This window comes from Lonchura striata, chromosome 4A, assembly GCF_050655825.1.
Source record: "Lonchura striata isolate lonStrDom1 chromosome 4A, ASM5065582v1, whole genome shotgun sequence".
Classification (NCBI taxonomy): domain Eukaryota; kingdom Metazoa; phylum Chordata; class Aves; order Passeriformes; family Estrildidae; genus Lonchura; species Lonchura striata.
In genome coordinates this window covers 7,820,400-7,845,524 of record NC_140742.1, presented here as the reverse complement: position 1 = coordinate 7,845,524, position 25,125 = coordinate 7,820,400, and the positions used below count along the sequence as shown (strand labels likewise).

Sequence of the window (25,125 nt, the reverse complement as noted above, 5' to 3'; positions counted from 1 at the left end):
CCAGACAGAGAACACTCAGCTTGGCACAGGCCCTGCTGATCCCTCTTCCAGCAGAGAGGAGGGAGGGAAGGGGCAGAGCAGGGGCTGACAGCACAAGCAATGCTGTTTTCATGCTTTAGGAGGATTTCATTTACCTTCATTTCTGCTGAGCTCGATGTCAGCGAACAAGCCGATCTTAATGATCTGCCAGAGGAGCCCAAGGACCAGGTGGGGCTTCCCTTCCCTCAGGTCCTCCGCGCCAATATTGACAACATGGCAGCCGATGGCAGATGCAGAATTCAAGGCCAGGTTCAGGTTCTCCTGCAAACAGCAGAGCCCAGTGAGACACAGGGCAGGGAGATGCTGCTTTCCCTTTCATCCAGCACCAGCAGAGTGGAGGTTTCCCCCTTGTCCTTGCTCCAACAGCAGCAGCTCAGAGGAAACACTCCCAGCCACTCTCCAGCTGAAGTTTTAAAAGAGCTGTGTGGCAGCAGGCTGAATCAATAAGAACTGAACTAGGCACCAGGGTTTAATTTCAGCCTCTGGTATTTAGTTTCAGCCTCTGAGTTAGTTGCATCTAGTGGCATCAACAAGAATAAGCCTAGAGAAGTGCTAATTTGCACACATACACACACAGAGACATCCTCACAAAAACAACCTGCCCTAGTATGAAATGATTCATAGCCAACACCAATAACCACATGGTTTAAAAAACACAGTTCTGTACATAATCACCACAGCAATATCACATGTGCACAACATTTCAGCCACTTTACCCATTTTGTTATTAATTCAGCATTTTTGAACCATGCCCACAGAACTGTCAATTATGCATGGTACAAAACTGCATTTAATAATTAAACAGAAGCTATAAAATTTGCTCCTTTCCAGCATTCCACAATAATGCCTTGAGCCACCATGCTACATTCATTAATTCTATATTAATAACAATTTCAGAAAATAAAATACAGAAATGCTTTATACCTGAATTATGAATGGTGTGAGTTTCTTCTTATTAATTGCTCTTTCATCAATTGTGTCAGGAACAGAAAGATTGATCATTTTGCTGTTAGGAGGAAAACCAGCGATATTTGAACAACACTTAGTATTTAATCTGAACAAAACTCAATGCACTGTGACAATACTCACCACAGCACATTTCCTCTAGCCTGCTTGTTTTTGTGTAGTTTTTCTCCCATAAAAACCAAGATTGCATAAATCAGAAGTTAATATTTACATTATCAAGAATGTATTTGTAACTAATAGCTAAGCCTGAAACTTTAAACATGTTCCCAGCCACTACTGATCTCAGCTGCTGGAGCAAAAAGAGCACATGAATTATTCACAGTGCAGTCCCTGAACTAGTGAAGACTCATTGCTCTGCTGACATCCACTGCACATTCTAGTAAGACAACAAACTTCCTCCTATTGTAAAGGTTTACTACTGCTGGCAAGAAAACCTGCCCCAAAAAAGAACAAACACTTGGAGAGCTCAGTGGGGAGCATGTGAGCACAATGAATTTTTAATCAACACAAAAAATTTAAACTTTATAGTATGAACTACTTCCTACTCAGTTCAATCTTTGCCTAAACCCATGAATTTCTTGAAACTTGGGAAATAAATAAACTAAAAATAAGCATCACAAGCTAAAGTTAAAAAATAGAAGTTATTAAAGGGAAGAGGTAACTCACTTAAACTTTCTTTGTGTATTGATACAGAGATCCTGAAATTCCAGGTTGATCCTCCACTATATTAATTCACTTACAAAAAACCAAATTAACCTAACCCATAAAACCAACAAAAATCTCATTCACAGAAGGTTGCTGGTATTTAGTAGCCCTGGATGCCTTCTGTTCTCAGCATGCAACAGAATAAGTCACCTAACCTACTTAGTACAGTTATTAAAAAGAACAAGAAGACTCCCAGAAAATCCATCTTTGGGTTAATGCATAATAAGGTCACTAACGTTCCCACAGAGAACACTGTCTGCCTAAACAGCCAAGAGAATGGGCCATTTATCACATGTGCCCCTCCTCAAGCTACCCTGCACCAGGCTGAGTTTGCACCAGGATAGCTCCTGCTCTCACAAATCACCTTCTGCCCCTCAGCAAACTCAGACTCAAGCCCAGACAAAAGCACTGGATGAAAATATCAGTTGGCACCAAGGCATCCCACAATGGCAATGAAAGCCTGAGGGACTGAGGCTCTTTTTATATGTGCAAAACGTTATGCACACACACCAGTCACAAAACCAGTCTAGAATAAGATGAAAATCCCCCAAATTACATTTTCAGAGTGTTATTTTGCTGACTTTTAACTTCTTTAATTCAGGAGCCATTGTGACTTACCATAGCACAATCCCATCTCCCACAGCTTTGAAGAGGTCATCTGTATTTGGGTTCATTGGAATAACATGCCTACAGTCGGGATCATTTTCCAGGGCTTTGTTTATCCAGTTTACAAAGGCATATTTCTCTTCCTCTAAGATAACCAATCATAAATTTAATACAAGTTTTTTCATAACAAAGATTTTCCCAAAAGAAGAAGAGTACAACAGCCCAAGGAAATAACAGCCCCACCCATTATCATTACCACACATTTTATTAGTCACACAAAGTCTAAAGAAAGAAGACTCTCATAAAATTATCACAATATTCCTGTTATTTACTTAACAACTTTATCATACTCAAGGACTTCATCAGCAAGCACAGTTAATGAAGTAAATGAGAACATATTTAACTCATGCACTGTTAAATTTACAGCATATAAATTCTGTCTTGCTTTCATCCTGACATGAGATCACTCAGCTCTCAGAAAACTAGAGCACAGCACATGGCATGGTGGTAGAAATGGGCTGGGTTTGGCACAGGACCTCCAAAAACCCAAGAGAAGAGTGAGAGGCAGAGTGGTACCTGAGTAGGAGTGCTGGGTCCCCTCGCTGGAGAGCTCTGAGGTGCCCCCGATGGCACAGATTCCTTCCTTCCTGTTAATGGCTCTTCGGAATGTTTTGGCAATATCGCTGCTTTTCACCTCTTGGAAAATCTACAATTTAAAGTGCTCTGTTAGACAAGAAAAATTCAACTTCATAAACAAAAAGGACCACAGAAGGAGCTATTTATTCTCAGCTTTAAAGCAAACTTCACAGTAAAATCAGCAAATGTGAAGGGCCCAGCAAGGGTGTAGTGGTATTAAATCTGCCATGGACAGTGGGCAGAGTGTCATCCCCCTTTCTCAAACACACACTGCAAGAGCCTATTGAAACAGAAGCATTAGGCATTAAGTACCTTGCATGTATTTACCTTTACAAGTAGATTTCAAGAGACCACAACAAAAAAAAAAAACATGAAACCTTTTCAGTCTGAGCACAGGTAACACATGCAGCAGGTCCTGCAGGGCCAAACTTGAGAAAGCTGTGGTGCAATTTTAACGTTTCTGCATAAGCCAGACTGTGACTGTGACTTTAGTTCACACAAAAGACTTCGTCCACAACCCAAGAAACAATTCTCTTTAAGCATATAGCAGTCAAATCTGCAATAAAGTGTAATAATGAGTGCTCTAAGTAAAGATTCCCCCTTCCTCAACAGCAGCCTTCGCCTAACTGGTGAAACACCCTCTTGTTGGAGGGCAGAAGAGATGCTTTAGCACAGAAGACTGCACATGCCATTTGCACAGGTTGGATGCTACTGTTAGCAGCCCCAAGACCCTACAGAACTGAGCAGCTATTAGTAAAAAACACATTCAGTGGTTGGAAAGCCTACTGTAACTCCTTCAAAACTAAACTAAATTTGTTTCAACCAAGCTGAAAAAACAAATGAAATGTGTACGTGTTCTCTAAACAATACCCAGGAAAAAAACCCAATGAAACAGCACTGTAAAGCAAGACAAAAATGTGCTTCTCCTAAAAGGAAAGGACACCAGGCTGCAGAGGTGTCACTACAGGGCCAGGCTGCTGGTTGTCACACCTTACCTTCCCATCCCTTAAACACAGGGAAGGTGGCAAGTCAAGATGATGATACAGTGCAGTTAAATCATCTCCTGATAACATGCAGAGGTTGATCAGGTAAAGCTGACTGAAGATCTGAGAGCCCAAAAGTTGGGGGATTTTTGCTTCGTTGGCTTTAACCACAAGGATTTTGTTTTAAAATTTCCTGAGTTGACTACTATCTTCTTAAGAATATATGCTCTAATGCTGAGGTACCACTAAGTCACTTGGTCCCAATGTAAAGACATTTAATGTTATTGTTTGTACCATAAACTCCAGCAAAAATGCTCAGAGCAAGAGCAGAGTTTGTAAAAATGACACAGCTAAGCATTGCTGCTAATGTGCACCTCAGCTGCCCTAAGACATTTTGTCTTTACTCAATCATTGGTACCTTTCAAATACAACAGAACAGATTTATTTTCTCCTTCCTAGTGCAAAGTTAAGAGTTATGGACCAGCTCAAACCAACAGCTGAAACATGCACCCAGCATGCAAGTGTTTACAAACTGCAAACTCCAACTTACTAGTTGACTCCGAACTCAAAAAGTTCAGAGGGTCTGAAAACAATTAAGGAACAGAAAGTGAAGATAAATTAAGAAATATCAAGAAAATGAATTGACATGAAAACAGCTCCCTCAACGTACTGCACATACTTTAATTACTCCCTTCAGTATTCAGTCATCAGAGCATCAAAAGGATGAAAAATATACATTGAATAAATCTTGCACTTTTGTAAAAAAATAATAAATGTTTAAATTCTGGCCTACTTCTACTAAAAAAGGCAGATCCTCCAACTTGTCCCATCACCTTATTCCCGTTCTTCCCTTTCAAGGTAAGAGATTTGAATTTTCTTAGAGCAACACCTAACACAAATCCAAGTGTGTCTTGAAATGCCCTTCCAACTCTTTAGCAAATACTTGTAGTCCCATTAAACTGAGAAAGGAAATTATACTGATACACAGGGAAAACAACCATTCATCTGTGTGCCTGGAAAAACTGAATAGCTTCCAGTAAATACTGTAAGCTTGGATCATTGCAAGTCTGTCTCTTTTTCCAGTTGTCATCTCATGTGGAGACAGTATTTTGGCCTCCAATGAAGCTATCATCTAGGAAAACCACATGGATTCTTTTTAGTTGGTTGGTTTTTGTTCAAAAATATTTCAGTATTTCTCCTCTGTCCAAATCTAAAGACTGTCAATAACAGCACGAAAGACTGATCATATACAGATACCTGTACAAAGAACTGATTTTTACATGGCTAGAATGATCAGTTTGTCAGAAGAAAATTAGGATTAGGGTAAGTGGCTGAGAAGTCAGCCACTCTTCTATGGTCATCCTTAGCTTTGTCTTAAAGGGCCCCCCAGGCTGCAGGCAATTCAGAAATATCACTTACATAGACGAACTCCTCAAAACTGATCTTCCCATCTTTATTCTTGTCCCCATCGATCATGAGCTTCTGGATGATCTCCCTCACTTTGTACCCAGGGAGAGGCAGGCTGGCCTCCTTGAACAGCTCATGCAACTCGTAGTCACAGATGAACCCGTTGCTGTTGAGGTCTGAGGAAGAGAAGAGGCAGCAGAAGGTTTTAGAAATGTGCCTGTACCTGACAGAATGACCCCCCAACAGAGGAGCAAAATATGATCCCCCCATATCCAAGAGCTTTATGGAGACAAGCTACACACTGAGGACCTGCTGAATCCACGCAGGGTATGGGCACACAGCAGGATGGCCACACCAAAAGTATCAGGGAGTACACTGTTCAAAGGACACCCATAGGGACCAAAGGCACACAGTAAATTCACACAGCACATCCTCAGAGAGTGCCCCAGCACAAGTCATGGGAACCCTCCAGCTCTGGGCAACAGCAGCTTTGAAGCAGGACTAACCATGATGACTCTGGGCACATGTGACAAGTCTGGTGTTAAAGTTCCACAACAGAACATCTGTATTTTCATAAACAATCTCCACAATGTCTCTTTTTACATCTAAATACCACAGCCCTCTCATGTTAAAAATAGATGGTCATGAAACACAGCACCTCTTATTTTCTGAACTAAAAACACCAAGTCAGCTCTGCAGTTGCATTTTTATCATGCTGTCAATGATACTCTCCATTTAACACTGACAGCAAATTGCAGATATTTTATTGCTGCCCAAGAATGCTCTGCAAGGACATTTTCTTTCACAGTCTATCACCAAGCCACAGCAGCACCGTGTGTTTAGTGAGATAGTGTCACCTACTAGACTGAGGAAGAAAACAAGAATCTAGTGTGACACTGGAGCTTTGCACATAACAGATCCCAGCCTCTTTGAGGACATATCACATCTACCTGACCACACATGGCAAATCCAGCATCCCCAGACCTCTTTCAGGCAAGTGAGGTTTTCCAGCTACTATGGACAGGCAGGGGTTGGGTGCCTCCTTCTTTAGGCTAACCAGGATGAGCAGAATGTTGTTCACAGCAGAGCTGGCACCCAGATTTCAGCAGAATTGGGTCCACAAGCAGACAGAGCATTTGAAGTAGTTGTACAGCCCGGATTCACACCTCAAGACGTAAGTATGACCCTCCAGCCCCATCTTTGGAAAGGCAGGGATTCAGGGAATGTTGTCCTGTTACTGGCTCAGTAACAGGTCGCTATAATCCCTTTGCTGTAAGCAAGTGCTACAGACACCCCAGGGAAGTTAATTTATTGCCTGAAGTGCTGCTCCAGTTCTAAAATTTGGTTTTCTTCAAGAGGACATCTCACCACAGCACCGGGGTCAGTATTTATGCTTGAAGAAAGATACTTTCAAGAATAAAGAAACCAATCAGGATAGCTCTAAGGTCCAGGGTTATTTTTTTTAACCAAATTGTGGAGATCAATTTACTTTTAATAAAGATTCTGTGATTTTTAGGTTTTGTTTCACAGCAGTGTTCCAGCAAGCAGCATGCACATTTGCACCACCACTCCAACTGTCCTCATTTTCCAGATCCATATGGGAATATGGGATTTTAATATTGCTTTTATCAGTTAGCAAGAAAGTGAAACTACTCAGTGGCAAATATCCAAAGTAACCAGAGTGAACCTGTACTCCCTCCTACATCCCAGTCTCTGAGTCTCACACTAAGGAAGAGCATCAATTCCAGTGGATGAATAAATGCATTCAACTGCTTCATGAAAAGTCAGTGTTTACAATGGTGCTGAGGAAATAAAGTGGTTTGGGGCAATGATTAATGATAACAATAGGGTGCTCTCTGGCCCTCAATTTTAGAATTTTGTTCTGAAGTAATACAAGCATAAAAAGGCAAGATTTATTAACAGTCCAGCCTGAGATGTCATGAGTAAACTATTTCCCCTCTAGATAAATCACAGCTTCTTCTATTACAGTATTTTTATTATTGACTCTGACTTTATAATATGCATCTTTTCCCCTCCTTACAGCCAGTGAGGAAAATAAGTCAAGAAGGGATTTCCTAATCTCCAGGGCTTACAAACCTGAAATAAAACTTTGTTTTCACCCTCAGCCTGCAGCCAATTCCCTTGCTTTTGCCTGTGCCTGACTGAACCAACCAAAATCCCCCAGCATGCTGCCAAATTAAGCAGGTAAACCCAAAAACATCTGTTCATCACTTCTTCCAATCAATCCACCATCTAAGTTTTACAGCTACCCAGATGTTAGGGTAGATGTAAGCAGCAGGCAAAGGACAGAGAAAATAAGACTTCAAAGTATAAATTGTATTCTTGACAGGATCCAATTTTGATTCAGATTTGGTAAAGGTTTTCCTCCTGATGTGTCTAGGTTAAGCACTCGGAAGTGCTTCTGATTCAGGCTTGCATGTGCTATGTCTGAGCCTATTCAGATGCAGAAGGGATAAAACCTTATATGATATTTAATGAGGCAGAAGCCTCTTAGGTGAGACATCAGGAAACCCAGCTCCGAAGTCTGCAACTCCAATAAGGGACACACAGATAAAAAGATGCTGAAACCTATTGGGAGGTTGGCTCTACATATGAAGCCCTGCAGGGCAGGTATGAGGAATTTACTCCAAGCTGGGTCAACATCTGCCCAGTTTGGTTTCATTCACTCCTGCAATCAGCAACCTCCCAGTCTTCCAGTTGTGCTTAGTTCAAAGATTTACCTTTACTCACTAGAAAGAAAAAAAAAAAGTAGCTCTGCCACATGAAGAGCCACATGAAATGCACACTCACAAGGGAGCTCACATAGGTCAGGAGTATGGCACAAAGAAAGATTTTACCCATCAGGAAAGGCTGCACTGGACTCAGACAAAGGGCACAAAATCAAGTGTGAAGGACAACCTTAACTTACCTATAACCTTTGATCCTCACTCAGGACTTAAGTTCTTGCAACTCTTAACAATATCCCAAACACCCATTTGTATAAGCTACTCTTCCATAGTATTCTGGGAAAAAATTAATACTGATTTACTTCACAGAGTAAAAGGGCTTCTATGTGCCAGACACTTGGGAGTGAGAATTACAAGTAAATCAGGTCTGTTAGTTTAGCTGTAAGACCACACACCAAGTTACTGGTTTTGCACTGAAGATGCTCTCATTTCAAGTTTTAGCTTCTTGGCCACAGAAGGGGAGATTTGAGTGTTAAAACTGCTGGTTTTACCATAAAGTGGTGCTGGCCTGTGGTTCAGCTTGGTAGCAGAGTCAAGTAGTGATTGACTATGAGATGGAAAATGGACCTGTTCTTAACATGTCAACAAGCCTGACATGACAAATCGACCTGCGACCCCTATTCCACAGGGCAGCTGCTTCCCTTCCTACTGCCTCTGTTCCCCTTCTGGCATCAAATGTACAAAGAAGCAGCACTTTAAAAAAAATAAAACACAAAAAACCCTCCACCTCTGCAGTACCAGACAGTTCCAAAACTTTCTAGCATCACTGCAGGCCCACCATATGGTGCCTTGCTGGATGTCCTGCAACAGGCCCTGACTTCAGACAGAACTCTCTAACAAAATCTGAGATGGTATTCAGCAGCTGAAGAGGCTGTCAAAATAGAAGCTATCCCAATGAAATAGTTCGGCGGCCTGCCCAGGATTACTAATGGAAGAAAGCAAAATTGTTTTAACAGACAAGCTACAGCCTGGATTCATTATAGTCTGCCTGATGGAAAGGAAACTACAGCACATCTGAAGTTTCCTATTTCTACTGAAAGATGCATGCACCAGCGTGCTAAAGCTGGGAAACGTCACGGCAGCCAGGCACAGCGCTGGCCTCTGCCATGTGCAGGTGGTGCAGCAAAGCCGCTATGAATCCCAAAAGCTGCCTCAAGCTCTGGCTCAGCTTCCTCCTGAGTACTTAAAATAGCTTAAATAACAGGATGCAAAAGGGGAAAGTAACCCACACGTTTCCTTTTAAGGACATAAGCTCAGCAGGACACACTAGGATCACAGATCCCTATTTGCCCTAAGCAAATGTTTCGGAGCATTGTTTTACCACCTTACAGCACTGAACAAAGTGTTCAGCTGAGCTCTGACTTTTGAGTACTTCATGTTTCCAGAAAAGATGCTTATCTCTGCTTATCTTAGAAGGAATGAGAATGAAGATAAATAAACAGAGCAAGTTTGTGGACTTCTTTCTGCCACGCCTCCCCTCTGAAGTGCCTGTTTGGCCAAGTACGCACACAGGCACCTGCTCCACAGAACAAATTCAGAGATCCAATGAGATCTGGAGCAACCTGCTCTTCCCCCACTAACCTGTGGGTCACTCAAAGCCTAGACAGTTCCAGTGCCCCACTAATTACTGTTTTCAAACATTACAAAGGTTTTTTTTCCCCTATTGCTCTTTACCACTTGGATCAGTTCCAAGAGAAATAACTGCCTATAGGATGGAGGGAGCTGCTTGTCTGTGCTATAGCTGGCTTTAGTGACAACCTTCCACAGTGGTTTCTCACCTGTGGACTGTTGTAATAAGCAGTAGGATGTCTATGGGACTCATGCCCTTTGCTGGCTGTCAGAGAGCAGCATATCAGTTGCATGGGAGAGAGGAAATACCTTCAAGTGGCATGGAAGGCAAGTGGTGACAGAGCACATAGTAACACACCTCACTGCCTTCCACCAACCCAGTCCAGCTGCAGACAGAAAAGCTGATCAAACACACACCTTTAAAGCCCCATCAACCTACCCATCTAGAGCAGCAACTTGCCCCATGCTGGAGTTAAAGCAGGTCTCCAGGAAGCCCAACCAGCTGTGCATTGGAGCAGGGCACACCTTGGTGAGCAGAAATCATCCTGTGAAACGTTTCCTCCTCCCCAAATCTCCTTCATGACATCCTAGAAGCCAACCAGCTGAGTTTTGCTATAACCATGGTTCTCAGCTGTGTTCCAAAGCTTCCAGATAGCTGGGAGATAAAAAAGAGGCTTCATTTTACATAGCAGTCTTAGTCCAGCTTCTGTTCACATTCACTGAAGATGCTATTAGAAGTTCACAGTTAAAGGCAGTCACCCAGCCAGTGACCAGTTCTATATCCCACAGCAAACAGGGCTCCTTTAGGCAAGAATAAAGGGAATGAGAGCATTAAAGACATTCCTGACAGGTGTGTCCCACATGACTGCGGGCTCTACCATGCCTAAAGCACACAAAACAAGACAGCTGAAAAGAACTAGCAGATCCTATCTCATCAGTGGGTATGTCCAGGATAATTAGCACATTTTTCATTAATATTTAAGTTCTGACACCACCTTTATAATTTAAAACCAAACAGGGACCCACCTCCTGAGCAGGGTGAGCTGGTTTCCTACAACAAACCAGGATTTGACTCACGTTTCTCTGTGTTTCCAACCTAATCTTGATCATTTCCCCCACACTAATGACAAAAAACCACCACGTTCCAGAGAGGTTAATAATTTTAAATGTATCCAAGGACAGAACAGGCTGTCTACATCCCAGCTTTATTGAGACCTGCACTAAGAAGCACATCAGACAGAGAGAAACACTGTGTTTCCTCCCAAGGAACGTCTCCATCTGTGGCAGGTCACTTCTACCTGCTGTAAAAGTCGAAAGAGCAAGAGAGGAGAGGGAACTCCTTAAAATGCAATTTCCTTATCCAATGGGGGATACTGCTCCATGACAATCAGTTGCCTCTCAAATTCACATTTTTCTCTGCAGACTGGAAATTCTGAGCAAGTGAGAGTTTTCACAGCCACCCTGCCCTAGATGGTGGTACCACCCAAAACAGATAAGAGGCAACTATGATTTTATATATATAACCAGTGCTCAAGTGATGCCCATGTCCAGTTAGGAAAACAAAATTCTGTCTCTCACCACTTGTGCAACTCGATCCTGGCCAGTGCCAATCCTGGGTGTGGTTCCCCAGCTGCACACACTGACTTCAGCCCCCCATGGCTGCGCTCCAGTGCCCACCCCACCCCTCCCTGCTGGTTCTCTGATCCTTCAGTAAGCCATATCAAGAAACTAAACCAACAGAAAACCATGTTTTTCCATTCTGTCAGTTGTTTGCCCATTTCAGATTCCTGAAGCAGCCTGCCAGAGGCTCCAGCAATGCCAGCACAGCAGGAAAGCTGGGAGGCAGGCAGAGCAGCCCCTGGAGCACGGCTGGCTGAGGGAGATCAGCAGAGATGGAGCCACCAGAGGGCAATGGAAGTGTGCTCAGCACAAGGCACTGATCATCACCACAAGCTGCTCCATGGGGCCAGGTAAACAAATTGGGTTTTGCTTACGAGCCCCAAAATGCACCTGCACAAGCCAGAAACGCAGCACGTACACTGACCATGCACACAGCTCAGCCACTCTGCCAAACCAACGCCACCACAACCAAGCACTGTGCAAGCCCTGAAGTGCTGCCAAGGCCAAAGCAATGCAAAACCTGTTTGGATATTTCTTCTGCCATCAGAAAGCAACAAAGCCCACCCTGGAGCAAGAGTGCAAGGCTGTCTGCCAGTGCTCCCTGATAGCCAGACTGCCTTCATCCCTGCCTTTGTGCTCCTTGGCCAAAGTCACAAGCAAGAAGCAACTAAGCTGCCAAGGGACTCCCTGGCACAGAGACAATCACAAGAGCAGCAGAATGCCCACATCCTGCTGGCACTGCTGCTCATCACAGGGGTGGGATCAATCCAATTCAAATGTGCAGCACACAGGAGTGAGGTGCCCTCCTTGGTGTGACTTACCAACTTTAGCAAAAGCCTCCTTGAGTTCCTCCAGCTCATCTTTGGAGATTTGCATGGTGTTGGCCATCTCATGAATTTAGGGAGTACCTAAAGAGAGAAAAAGAGCACTGTATGAAGCAGCCTGCATTCAACAACACACAGTTTCCAACAGCAGCATAGCAACAATCAGTACCAGTGTCAGAGTTCCCCAGAACGTTTATATTTCCACTAAGAAAACAGATGTGTCAAACTCAGAGATGGGAAATGCACTCTTTAACAAGTCAAAAAGCCCATTAGCCTTGTTAATATTTAGCTCTGTATATTATTTTATGACTATGCTGTTCTGCACATATTAAGGTACCTGCTGTCAGTGTATTCTGTAGGTCAGAACTCACATCTCCAGAGATTTTCCACAAGTTTGAACAAAATCAGAATCCAGTGTTAAAATATTGAGAGCACACAGCTACCAAACCCAAATAAAAGACTCTGAACAGTATATGAAAAGGGTGTTTTGGCACAAAGTAGTAAACCTGGTACTGCTTGCAAAAAGGAAATAGCTTGTTCTTGAATCAACACCTGCTTATTTCCCCAAAGTCAGACTCCTAAGAAGTGCAAGGAACAGGCTGTTTGCATGGCCACTGTTGCCCTGAATGGCAGAAGCACCATGAGCAAGCACAGAACAGCAGGCATGAGAAACAGTGAAAACCCGAGTTCACAGAAACTCCACTTGGATCGGATCTGCTTGGTGTTTAAGAAACAGAGAGGATGAAGCACAGAGTTCCTCCACCCATCTGCCATCATCCTCCTTTCCAAGTGCTGATGAGGTGCCACCCAGCCAGCCTGGACAGGAGGTACCACCACAGGGATGGGAGAAAGACACCTACACACATCCCCAACCCAGACAGTCGTGACAGGGCATGGATGCCCTGGTGGCACTCTGGCTAACACGACCATGAGGGCAGTGATTGATGCAACAAGGAGCAGAGACACAGGCACTGATAAGCATATTCTAACATCACTGCTAGCTCTAGCTCAGGATCTGTAATGGGGATTTAGGCAGGCTTGGTGCAACTTCAAATAAGATTTGCATCCCGAGATTTTCCAGCTCCCACATTGCTCACTACAATCCTGAAGCTGAGAAATAAAAGGTTCCTCCTCTGCCTATGGGAACAGACACAGCTGCCTCCTCCTTTGTAAGCAAAAGGATGAGGGGTAGATTGAGGTTTACAGACTTTGTCAGAAGGCAGGATCCTGAACAGGCTGGCTCTGGCTCAAGCAACAGGAGGCTCAGTTTAACAAATGCCTGTGCTCTGATTAGCAACCCTCTTTTGTCTGAGATTCCCAGCTGCCTTCACAAGCACTCCATAACTTAAGAACAAAAGTTTGCCTGTAGCTGTATATATTCATTTTCTGTAACACTTCACTCAGTCTGGAAAAATGAAGTTGTTGGAGATGAGAGCGATGGGCAGGTGTGGCAGCTTGGGAAAGCAGCTCAGACGTGCTCACAGCAGAGAAAGTCAACAAGGGTTGCATCACTGCAGAGACACAAAGGAAAGCACTTCAGACCCCACCTCCCAGCATTAGCAGGCACAAGAAGATGTTGAACAGTCAGTAAAAGCCATCAACAGCAAGCCAACAAACTTCATTGGGCTCAGGTTGTAAAAATGGGGCAGAGAGAGGAATCACAGCAAAGTGCTGTGACTGACAGAGGAAAAAAATTCTCACAATTTTTTTTACATTTTCACAGTAAAAAGGCTAATTGACCAAGGCAATGCTACTATGCAGGTCCCTGCAAGATGCAGGAATGCTGTGTGCAGCACTGTCTTGCTTGATGTCCAGTCTGGGATCTCTCCATTCCTGGAGCAGCCCCTTCCCAGTAGCACTCCCATGGGTGCCTCAGCCAAGCTTCAGTGCCACCAAAACCTGGCTATTTCCAGGGGATAAAGGAGTTGCTTAGCAAGAAAATCAGCTCAGAGCAAGCTTGTTGCATGATACAAAAGATGGATTTCACAACTGACAGAAACACTTGGAGAATGCTACCAAGAGCAGAGCCAGATTTGGCTATGCAGGCAGGTGGCATGAGCTGCCAGGCAGGAGAGGCTGAGCTAAACACTGAAAATTGAACCAAAGCTCCTCCACAAGTTCTGCCCTCCTCCTGATTCTCATTTGCACCAATTTGTTTTCAAACCACAAGGATTTCCCTTAAAAAGGGATTTCCCAAAGCACATAACCACTTAATTGGAATTTAATTTGCTGCTATCTCTAACATCTTTAACACCAAAAGAAGCAGCAAACACCACCATAAGACAAGAGCTTTTAAAAATGCTGCTCTGACTTTATCAAGTAAATATTATGCTCTGGATATGCCCTACGGTTGTTTGTATGGGTCTTGACTTTAAAAAAATCTTCCTTCCAGTCCCTAAACTGTTCAGCTCAATCCATAAAACAGGTTTCACTCTCAGTTTTTATAATATCACTTCTTCCTTCTGTTTCACTGCTTGAGAGGAGGGAGGAAGAATTAAAATCAGCAGAGAAAAAGCAGACACCTGACCTTGTCAGGGCTGTCTGTGAAGGGGAAAGGGTTTTATAACAAAACAGTCTATGGAAAGGTTAGTGGGCCACAAAGTTACAAGCTCCCAAAGCAATTGTACAGAGCTTTTCTGCAATGAAGAGGTATTACACCATCATTGGGACACTAGGCTGGGGGGCAGGGGAGCTTTTCTTGTTCTTCTTGTGTGGGGGTTTTTATGATTGTTTGTTTTTAATAGCTGAGTCTAGGGCATTCAGAATCCAGTTGCATTTTTAAACAAGAGGCTTTGTCTTGTGGGACATAAAAGGCCCTTTTATCACACTGGCACAGGGATCACACATCAGCTGCCTCACTCGAAGCCCTGTGGGGACGCACCACGCTGCTCACGCCTGGCCATGCCACACTCACTCCTGCTGCAAGGAAGCCTCCACCAGGGTATGACAGGCAGGGACCAGCTCACATTTAAACACCCATTTTAGAACAAGAGAAAAGTTTTAGTCTGGTGGCTGACAGCCCATCAGTCAATGCACGGATAAACAAAGTGTACAAGGAAGCAATCACTGCTCCAGATCCCTCATCCTGCCTTCATCCCTCACCCCACAAAATAAAAGCAAGGGCAGCTCTGTCACACACGGATGCACAAAGGCACCTACCTACCTAGAAGAGCGTGGCTCGCAGACAGTGCAGCTCTTTCTGTCCTCTGAAGACTACCTGGGATACAGAGCAGAGCTGTTTTAAGTACAAGTCAGGTTTTGGAATATCAACTCCTTCCCTCAGACAGGCTGTATAAAGTTCCTGTGCAAACAAATTTTACAGGTTCTAAACACACTGCAGTCACCGAACTGGGGTTAGTTTATTTGCAGAACTGCAGTAGGGGAAGGTCAAGGAAAGCTGTCCCAGCGTGTGTTTTGACAGCTGTGAGCCACCTGGGGACAGGCCACTGCAGGGGCTGTCACTGGAGATGTGCCTCTGCTGAGGCACTCAGCACTTCCAGCACAAGTGCCAGAAGCTAACCAGGATATTTGGATGGATTAACTGCTCAGACAGCAACTTAAAAACACTCAAGCACAGAGGAAAATGTTCTCAAGACTCTTCCCCAAGAGGGGAAGCCGTGGAAGCTGCATCCTACAGAGGATTGGTAGAAAACTGAAGAGGAGATATTCAGCCATTTGTACATCTTGAAAGTTGGCAGATTAATTCAAATTTGAAAGCACATGACAACCAAATATTTCCTGACAGTACTTGAACACTTCCAACAGAAACAGAGCTGGAATTTGCTGCTGATCCAAATGGAAGCATTTACTTTCTTAGCAGCTCTATGTTACTCTGAAAACTGAGTGCTTCATCCCTTCCAGGCCTGCCTTACTTTAATATCTCTACAATGACTGATTAACAATATCAACTTGTTTACTCAAACAGGCCAGTGCAGAGACACATTAAAGAGTCAACAAAAAGGTATTTTTATGTCCTATTTCCATCCAATCTAAAAAAAAATAAAAATAAAATCCAACACAAGTGAGCTAGACCTAGTCTGGAGCAGTGATTCACTCCACATGCATTCCCCATTCGTTTCTGAGGAACCTGTGGTTTTACTCCCTTTTCATGACAAAAGCTCCTGACATCAGAAGGCAAGTCAGATAGAATTAGCTAATTAAAAATACCCAAACCCCACATACCTGTGACCACTAACCCAGCATATATCTTTTGGAATAAGCAATGGGACAGCCAGGCACTCGTCCCCTCCCAACCACAGCAAGTGCCAGAGCCCTGGGGCTTGGGCACTGACACAGCTGCCTGGCCAATTTGGAGGAAACCAGGTGATTCAGCTGACACAAGATCCAGCCCCCAGGCGTCCTGTGGCTCACCTAATGCTCCTTTTCCTCCCTGTTCTGCAGGAAGGTCTGGTCCCTGCCAAGAAAGAGCCACATCGAAGAGTGGGGTGGCTGTGTGCACACCCCTCTTCACCCTCCCCAGCCCCTTCTGAAAGCAGCCAGCAGCATTGTGCCCATCCCAAAAGGGCTCCCCAAGCTCCAGAGATGCCAGGACAGTCCAGAACAGCCACCCTCAGGACAGTGAGGGAAGAGTCACTGGCAAGGGATATAAGTGTGAGTTTTCTTTGCATCCCTTCCCAGGTGACTGGAAGCTGCAGAGGATGCTGCAGTGACACTGCAGGAACCCTCCTCCACAGGCACAGGCCTGGGCTCATGCTGCTTTTGGAAATGTTTGCAGGCAGGAGAGGGCACAGACACACCCACTCCCATCTCCACCATCAGCTCTGATGGCTGCATTTACTGTCCAGTCCAAGCAAAGCCTTTGGGGTTTTACAGACAAGAGTCCCAAACCTGACAGCAACAGGAGGACATTACAGTGCACAGACTTGGTCTGACGGGTCCTCCGAGGTAAATAGTTTCTAGTGCTTTGGAGGGAGACAGGAGAGCTGAGGGATTGATGGCCTGTAAATGAAAGCTTATCACAAAATCCATCCTCTCCTGCTCATAATCAGTTTGTGTGCTCGTCAAATGCTCACCACAGTGTTTTGCTCATCAAATTCCTACAAGACAGCACCCACACCCTGGATGTGGTTATTAGCAAACACCAAGCTGATGGAAGCACAGAAACTTTTAATTGACAATTACCTTCCAGACAGCCACTGGTCAGGGGTACAGGCTGAAACCAGACCTTCACCACACTTTGGTGATAGATGTCATCCCGGTAAGAGCAGTCATCAGGAGATGCTGCTCCATCCAGAGAGCCTCCACCATGGTGGTGTCTAACCCCTTCCTATCAGCATGATGATGCAGATTCTGAAATCAATTTGGTGTTGCTCTTTGCACAATTGTGGTTCTTGTGCTCACAATCACTGTGGTGCTCCTATCCACTCAGGGAACTGTTTTCCCTGCCTTGGGAAGAGAGGGGCACACAATGCTTTGAGCAGGCATTGCTTTGTGGTGCCAGATTCGGCTGAGTGGCTGCATCTCTCATCTGTGGATGTTCCCTTCAGCAGAGTCTTCCCAGCCCCATACATGTCAGGCTCAGTGAATCTACAGCTCTGCTTTCAGGTCTGCAATGCTTTAACTATTGAACACCACTGTACTCTAACACCAGTAAAGCCATTAGCCAAATCTAGCTTTATTTCACTCTAAATTCAGCTTTTCTTGCAAAGCACCAAAAAGCTCACCTCAACAGGCCAAGACCAACAGCATAAATTCAATTTAATTCTGAATTACTTTAAGCTTGCCTGACTATTTGAACTGACCACCTTACACCACGCAGCTCTCCAGCTCCCTCAAGCTACTGCCTTTACACACAGTACACCTTTTGACTGACCCATGCAGCCCACAGGGAAAGGACACAGGACTGCAGATAGAGATTCCCACTGCACAGGCACCCTTCAGGTCACTTCATCCCAATTCCATATTGAGATTACCTCCAGCTGCTCTTTTGAAGCACCTCTAAAACAGCAGAAGTCCCATTAGAAGGCTTTGCTTTATATTCTTTCAGACTCCTGAAACTGTCATGCTGGGAGAGTCAAGTTTCCTGCTATGCTTATGTTCACCTGGGAGTGGACTGTGAAACTTTGCTCCAGTTGTTGCACAATTCACCACTGCTGCAAGGGAAAAATCTGCCAAATCCATCAGAAGCAGACACACATGTTGGAGTTAGTCACTGCTCTCAGCTTGCCAGAGGTTCTCTCCAAATTTGGAGGCGTGTCTCAATGGAGTATCCACCTCTAGACAAGCAAATCCAGGTTAGAAGCTCAGTTTCTCCTAGCTAGACCTGCCCAGAGTGATACCAGATATTCTTCTGAGCAGCACTTGGGTAGATGCACAGCAGGGATCTGGGCTGCAGAGAGGCAGGGACACTCCAACAATATGAGAAAAAAATGCAGCAAATCACTGTTTCTATGCCTTCTGCTCAGACTTTAAACACTACCCCTACATCCACTGACAGCCTGGGATCCTTCCCCTTTGGCATGCTGGTCCAAGTGTTTTCTCTCCCTTCATGACAGAACCAGATTCACTAGCTTCAATCATCTTAAATCCTTAGTAAAAGCAACTGCTGAGCCATCAGCCAATTTACATGCCTTTGACAGGCCTGCACAGCCAAAGAAGCTCTCTGGGGTGTGGTCAGGGCTGGATAATGATCAGCATGATCAGAACTGAACTGTAGCCAGCACCCAGAGAAAACCCAAAATCAGCATCAAACTTGCTCACAGCATCAAATAGGAATCAGCCCCTTGATAAAAGCCCACGAGAGCCATGTCCTCCACAGCAGCATCCTAAATACTGAAAGCTGGGGATATGAACAGAAATTCACAGGGATTCAAGTACACTAATCCCTCTGTCTCACAGGTAAGAGAAAACAGAAAGAGAGAAAGCAGCTAAGGATGATAACAAATTGCCCAGAGGCTGTAAGGAAGCACAAGTCAGAAGAACACAAATGCTTCCACCCCAATTGCCCATGGAAAGGAAAAAATAAAGCTTCTCCAGCCCTCAGTGAAATTTCCCCCAACACATCCCTGTCCTCTGAGCCAGAGATGCCTCTGATGCACATTAAGGGGTAAGATGAAATCCTGGAGCAGAGTGGATGGATGCTTGGTTACTCTCATCTACCAGAAGAGGCTGAACAGAAACATAAAACTGCTGTGAGACTCAAATGGAAGGAAGAAGAACTAAAAGCTTTCTGCAGACCTTACACTCCTTGAAGGCTCCTGTCATGGAAGACCAGGGCCAAGTGGATTGGATGGATGGATGGACGGATACAGAGGAGACCAGCTGCACTCACACACCCCCATCATGCTGCAGGCTCACAGCTACAGCACACAGACCTTGCTCAGAATCTATTGCACATGTCTACAGAGTACTTATGATATACAGGGCACAAGAGAAAACAGATAAAATACTGCTCAAGGCACCACTGAATCAATCCTTAAAAGCCTTTTTGACAAATACTCCTACTAAGTGTTGCATTTTAACACACCTCCAGTTTTAGGAGAGCAGCTACTCCAGGGTTAGAGAACATTTGAAATCATAACCCACTAGACTGGCTTAACTAACTTTTGAAATATTTGTTCATGTCAGTGGAAACAGAAGATCATATTCTCATTACCTAGCTAGTACAACATGGAACAGGTGATCCTTTCAAGGCGTCTCTGGAAAGGAAGAGCTGAACACTCATCTACCTGGAACTTGCAAAAGCAAACAACATTCAGAGATTATTTAAACTTAAGTGCAAGAAGGTAAAAGAGAGGGGGGCTGAAGTCAGGTGTCGCTAATGGACTGAAACTCAGAAGGCTTCATTTAAATTCCTGGCTCAGACACAGAAAAGTCATGCAAGCCTCTCAGGAAATTCTTATGTTGATAGTAATTCTTATTCTTACGTAGTTCCCTAAAAAAAGAGTAGCATTAACACTTCCTTCTGCTTATTTTGTACCTTAACCATAAATGTCTTAAAGAAAGGACCCATCTCTTACCATCCATTGTGAAAACTCAGCATCCCTCATTTTATGAGGGGACTCTCAGAGCAATAGAGTAGAAGACAGTGGGTTCCCTGCCAGCATAAGCAAGAAGGAATGAAGTTCACAAGGCTGAATCTGAGCAACTTTTCTTCCCCAGAAGTGATTTGGACCTGCTTTCTGGGACCTGCAGGTTACCCTCAACATGCTTTAAGCACATGTCTCTTGATTTCCCAAGATTCCCAAAGAACCCCTTACAAGGTGGGCTGCAGACCTGAGCCTGCAGCCTGGCTCAGGAGCAGCTTAAAGCCCTGCAAAGCCCAAGCAGCCCAGAACACTCTCCATCCCCCCAGCACCTCCAGCTCTGCTCTCAGGTAGGACCTTTGGCAGGTAGAGGGACTGATAGCCAGTGTGCCACAATAAAACAAGGAGCATTACTCAGTCTGTTAAACTTCCCCCCGCGCCCAGGTGGGGGAATCAACCAGATCCCTAAATTAAATCACAGTACAGTCACTGCTTATTCAACACCAGCAAACAAGCTCCTGCAAGCCAAACACCCAGCATGATGGTGCTGATCCCTGGCAAGCTGGACAACAGGGAGTTTCAGCTATCAATTTTGGGAGGGTGGGTTCTGTGCCACCTTTTAGAAGGTACAGCTGTGGTCAACCAGTTTGCAGACTGCTTAATCAGTTGAAGGTAAACAGAGCTGTCTGGAAAGAGTACAGCCAAGGCTGAAATTCTAGCTGCCCAGATGATAAACATTCAGAAATATGTCAATTCATGTTTTCTTAAATAAGAAACAAAACACTAGAAACTACAAACCGTACCCTAAGTGTTGTAATTATGTTTCAAAAGTGTCTTAAACCCCAGGAATTTCAGTAACAGACCTCTAACTAGAAAAAGGCACAGATAAAAGAAAAACCATCTTCCATCCTTCCCCTGCTGTCTGTGAACTTGTTTAGAAAGCACTTGGGAAAAAGGGAAAGAAGTCAAATTAACTTGTTTCAGAGCAAGAAAACAACATCAGACTGCAATAAATCAGTGTCAGTACATAGCTGTCCTAGTGGCTTATGAAGTAGGAAAAATCTCTGTAAATTCACCACTTATTTACTGTAGAATAGATGGTGTAGATCCTATCTACTCTTCACAAAATCAGAAACATTAATCTGAAAAATTAATGGGAAATGGCCAGAAGTGAAGGAAAGCTGCTGGCTTTGCCTCCCAGGAGGTTGCAATGACAGTGAAATCACATTTAGTTTAACTGCAGGGTGATACACACACTTCTCTATAATTTAACTTAATATGGGGAGGAGCAACAGGGAGCCAAAGACAGCAGTCACAACCTCAGGATCAGGCAAGCTCTTGGACTTTAGAGAAACATCAATAACCTCCACAAAATGCATTCTCATTAGCAGGTTTCAAGGTTAGGAAAATGCATCCAGCATCAAGGCTAGCAAAATGCATCAGGCACTCTTGGAGACAAGCACTAACTTCTCCTTAGGTCCCTTCAAGCTGCTCTGCCTCCTCTTCCTCCTCCTTCTCCCTCCGTTTCCCAGCTCAGCCAGTGCCCAATACCCCTAGGACAGATGTTGTGGTTAAAGAGATGTATGCACTGTAAACAGCATGCAACCTCACCACTACTTTGAATTTCAGGAGGCTGTGAGAGTCCTCCAGCTGTGGAAATCATTCTTTAGAGACAGATGCTTTGCAGAATAAATGCAGGGTAAAATACCTCTTCTCAGCCTTTTGGCTAAGAGATAATATAGTATCAGTTCAATAAAACATAACTTAGCAAAACCTGAGAGCAATACATTCAGTACAAACAAAATTGGGATGTGGAAAAGCAATACTAGAAGTGTTTTACAGGTTTGCAGACAAATGAAGTTTTTAGAACAAAAAAAAAAAAAATCAGCATTTCAATTCAATAATCAAAAGTACTGGTATGCAAGTGTTTTAAGCTAGTAGTGACTACTAAAGTGTTTAGAGAGGGTCTACATTGGCTTCCAGCATCAGGTATAGCCAGAAACCACAGCAAGCAAGATCAACTCCTCCGTTAGGAAATTAAATTCTGCCAGCCTGTAATGCCTCATGCCATTCCAGCTGGAATGGCCGGGCAGCATTCAGAGCCCAACCCCTCCAGGTGAAAGGCCCCAAAAAGTTCAGCAGCCACCACAGCCAGCAGCCTACAGCCATTCCCTAAAAGCACTCGGAGCTCCTCGCACTTTCTGCAAGACAGAGGTTTAAATATTTAACACTTCACCATGCAAGTTTAAGCAGCTCTGCTCTGTAAAAGCCTGCTGCAGGCTGGGATGGAACAAGAGCGTTCCGGATTCTGAGGAGACAGACAGACCTTCAGCCCTGCCCGAAGCACGGACCCGCGGCCGCTGCTGCTCGCACGCATCAGGTGCGCTGGGAAACTCCGAACTTAGACGCACCAAACCCTGAAGTTCGCTCTGCCCTCAGCTGTTTCCCTCTATCTACTGCAGCAGGAGGAATCACAAGACTTTTTGCAGAGAAAAGCAAAGCAAAACAAAACAAGTCGTTGCAGGACAATCTCTGGCACGGGCCCGCATCCGCAGCGCTGGCAGCGTGCAGCCAGCCCGCGCCGGGACACCTTCCCCAGCATTTCTCAGCAATCCTCGGCATTCCTTACCGCTCCTCTCCTCCCGGGAAGGCGAATCGCTCCCTGGCCCGGCCCGAGCAGCTCTCCCACGCCCCCGGCCCGGCACTGGGCAGCCAGCATTCCCCGCTCCTGCTCCCCGCCCAGCGATGGGAGGTCGCTTCCCAGGGATGCGGTCACGCCGCCAAGAGATGCGCGACAGCGGCCCGAGCATCCCGTGAGCACGGCGCACCCACAGGGGATTCTCCCCAAAAAAACAGCTCTTTTGTTGCCTGGAATTTGGGATCAGGAAGCAGTAAGATACAGAGCTTTCAGGTAAGCAAACTATTTTTAATTAATAAAAAAACAAGACACAAACAAACAAACCAAAAAACCCACTACTGCTCTTTACTCTTTAAAACAAATGGATTTTGATTTGCTAAGCTCTCAGCGTGTCCGGTCAAACAGCAACACAAAGCTTGTATTTGGCTTTATGTACTTATTTTATGGATGTCTTTGAAACAACCAGAAGCTCACAGAATACAAGGATCCAGACCTATTTGGTTTTAGTCTGCACTGAAGGATGATGCTGCCTTCTATTTCACCTCATAGTTCCTCAAAAACAAAAACAAACAAACAAAAAAAAAAAATTAAAAATTATCTGAATAAATTATATTAAATTAAATACAGAGTTCAGAGCTGGCCCATACTGTAATATATTGCATTACCTCAGCAATTAATCCTTGTCTGCTTAGATGAAACAGGAACAGACATCTGCTGCTAGCCAGGAAGACACAAGCAACAGAAACATCATGTACTGTGTGCTGCTGATGCAATGAACAGGAGCAGAATCAATTACCAGAAAGGTTAAGTTTGCTTTCCAAACTATAATCATTTATTTCAGAGATTTCTGTTCATGTTAAGTCCATAATGCTTGAGCATTTCCGTAGCTAAAAGGAAAAGATGTCATTTACTAATAAACACAATATTTGAATTAGTAAAAAATTTGAAGAACTCATGACTGTTCTAAAAATTATGGTCACTATGGTCACCGGGTGATTATTTTGTTGTTTCTCTTTAAAAAATTACATCAGCGAGGAAAGTGAGTCGCTACCTGGTACTACTTCTTAGGTATCACCTGAAAATTTAGCTTCCAGCTGTAAAGTTTCAAAAGAGGTATAAAACACACTCCAAAAAACAAAACACAACAAAAAAACTAACCTCAAACCCACAGCCTGCCAGCTTCCTCAGGATGGTAAACATCAGGGAAACCAAAATAGAGGGTTTTATGCCCAGAACTGCAGCTGCAATTTAAAAAGAAAGAAGTTGGACTGGATAAACACTTCTGCAGTCCATGGAGACCAGGCCAAGTGCACATCAGACAGGGTTTAATGAAGAACAAATTCAACTCTGCTCTGACTTGCACCAGCAGCCAGTTACAGCATCACATCCACCTTTGAGCGCAGGGAACCCAACTGGCTGCTCTGACCAAAACCAGGGACTGCATCCATCCTCTGAAGTCTAGGGGCAATCATGCAACAAAAATTAAACAACTCATCTCGTGAAGTTTAGTGTCTCCACTTTCCATCCTACATCTGAGTATATTGCACAGCATAAATTCATCTTGTAAGGGCAAGGGAGGCTTCGGGGCTTGACAGCTCCAGGGGAGAGCATGCCAGAGCCCAGCTTCCAAACTAGGTTGTGACTTTCTGTCAGTGGCAGAGCCATTGCACAAGCAATGTATGCTTTTGGGGAAAAAGAAAAGCCTCCTCTCCTTGTCTCTGTCATCTGTGTTTCTGGAACAGCAAGGCAGCACCTGAGGTGTGCAGGTGGCAGATTGGCACTGCAGAGGGAGACGCCTAAAAGCCACCAGCCCATGGTTCTTCAGACCTCTGCTTACCCACTATTCCTTTTCCAGGCATGTGTAAAGCATCCTACAAGGCAATCAGGTATAATCATTCCCTCTGACTGAGAGGGAGAGGACATCCCTGCCCTGTCACCAGCTAGCACAGGTCCTCAGTGGCTCCACCACAAGGAGTTCAATTGATGCACAGTGCACGTGAAATACCCATCTCCTACATTTGCAAAAGATCAGAGATAGCCAGTTTTTCCAGAGCTTTAAGAGCACTCTGCTCTGTGAATACCCAAAATCCAGTCCTGGCGGTCCAACCTGCAATTACAGTCAAACCTAAAATAGCACCTCGGTGGTGCCAGCACCACTCATCCCCACGTCATGTCCCGAGACTCAGCTCGCCAGTCAGGGAGTGGTGTGGTGACGGCAGGCAGCGAACGCGCAGTTCCCCGGGCACTCCCAGCACACTTCCTCGGCACGCCTAGTCTCACACCACTCCCCACACTCTTCCAAAATAGGAATTTTTTTGCTACAGCCAGTATACCAGTGTATTTTTCCTTTTTTTCCCCGCTTTAAAAAGAGCCTCTAAGGAAAGAAAAAGGTGCTTGAGG

General features: G+C 44.5%; 1 protein-coding gene across 13 annotated transcripts in view; it reads right to left on the bottom strand.

Annotated features, from left to right (window-relative positions):
• PLS3 (plastin 3) overlaps positions 1 to 25,125 on the bottom strand; it is a 49,631-nt gene that overhangs the window by 8,247 nt on the left and 16,259 nt on the right. For 3 of the 13 annotated variants that reach the window (XM_021548362.3, XM_021548367.3, XM_085570592.1), the window contains exons 2-7: positions 12,100 to 12,186; positions 5,355 to 5,518; positions 2,893 to 3,022; positions 2,329 to 2,461; positions 964 to 1,045; positions 135 to 300 (exon numbers count right to left, since the gene is read on the bottom strand). In XM_021548362.3, the coding sequence (XP_021404037.1) occupies positions 135 to 300; positions 964 to 1,045; positions 2,329 to 2,461; positions 2,893 to 3,022; positions 5,355 to 5,518; positions 12,100 to 12,166 (742 nt within the window). In that variant the 5' untranslated portion in view covers positions 12,167 to 12,186. Of the gene's footprint in view, positions 1 to 134; positions 301 to 963; positions 1,046 to 2,328; positions 2,462 to 2,892; positions 3,023 to 5,354; positions 5,519 to 12,099; positions 12,187 to 15,261; positions 15,320 to 22,413; positions 22,438 to 22,716; positions 22,852 to 23,883; positions 24,930 to 25,125 lie in introns of those variants that run through there. The other 10 variants (XM_085570585.1, XM_085570591.1, XM_085570583.1 and 7 more) reach the window with 8 other exon arrangements.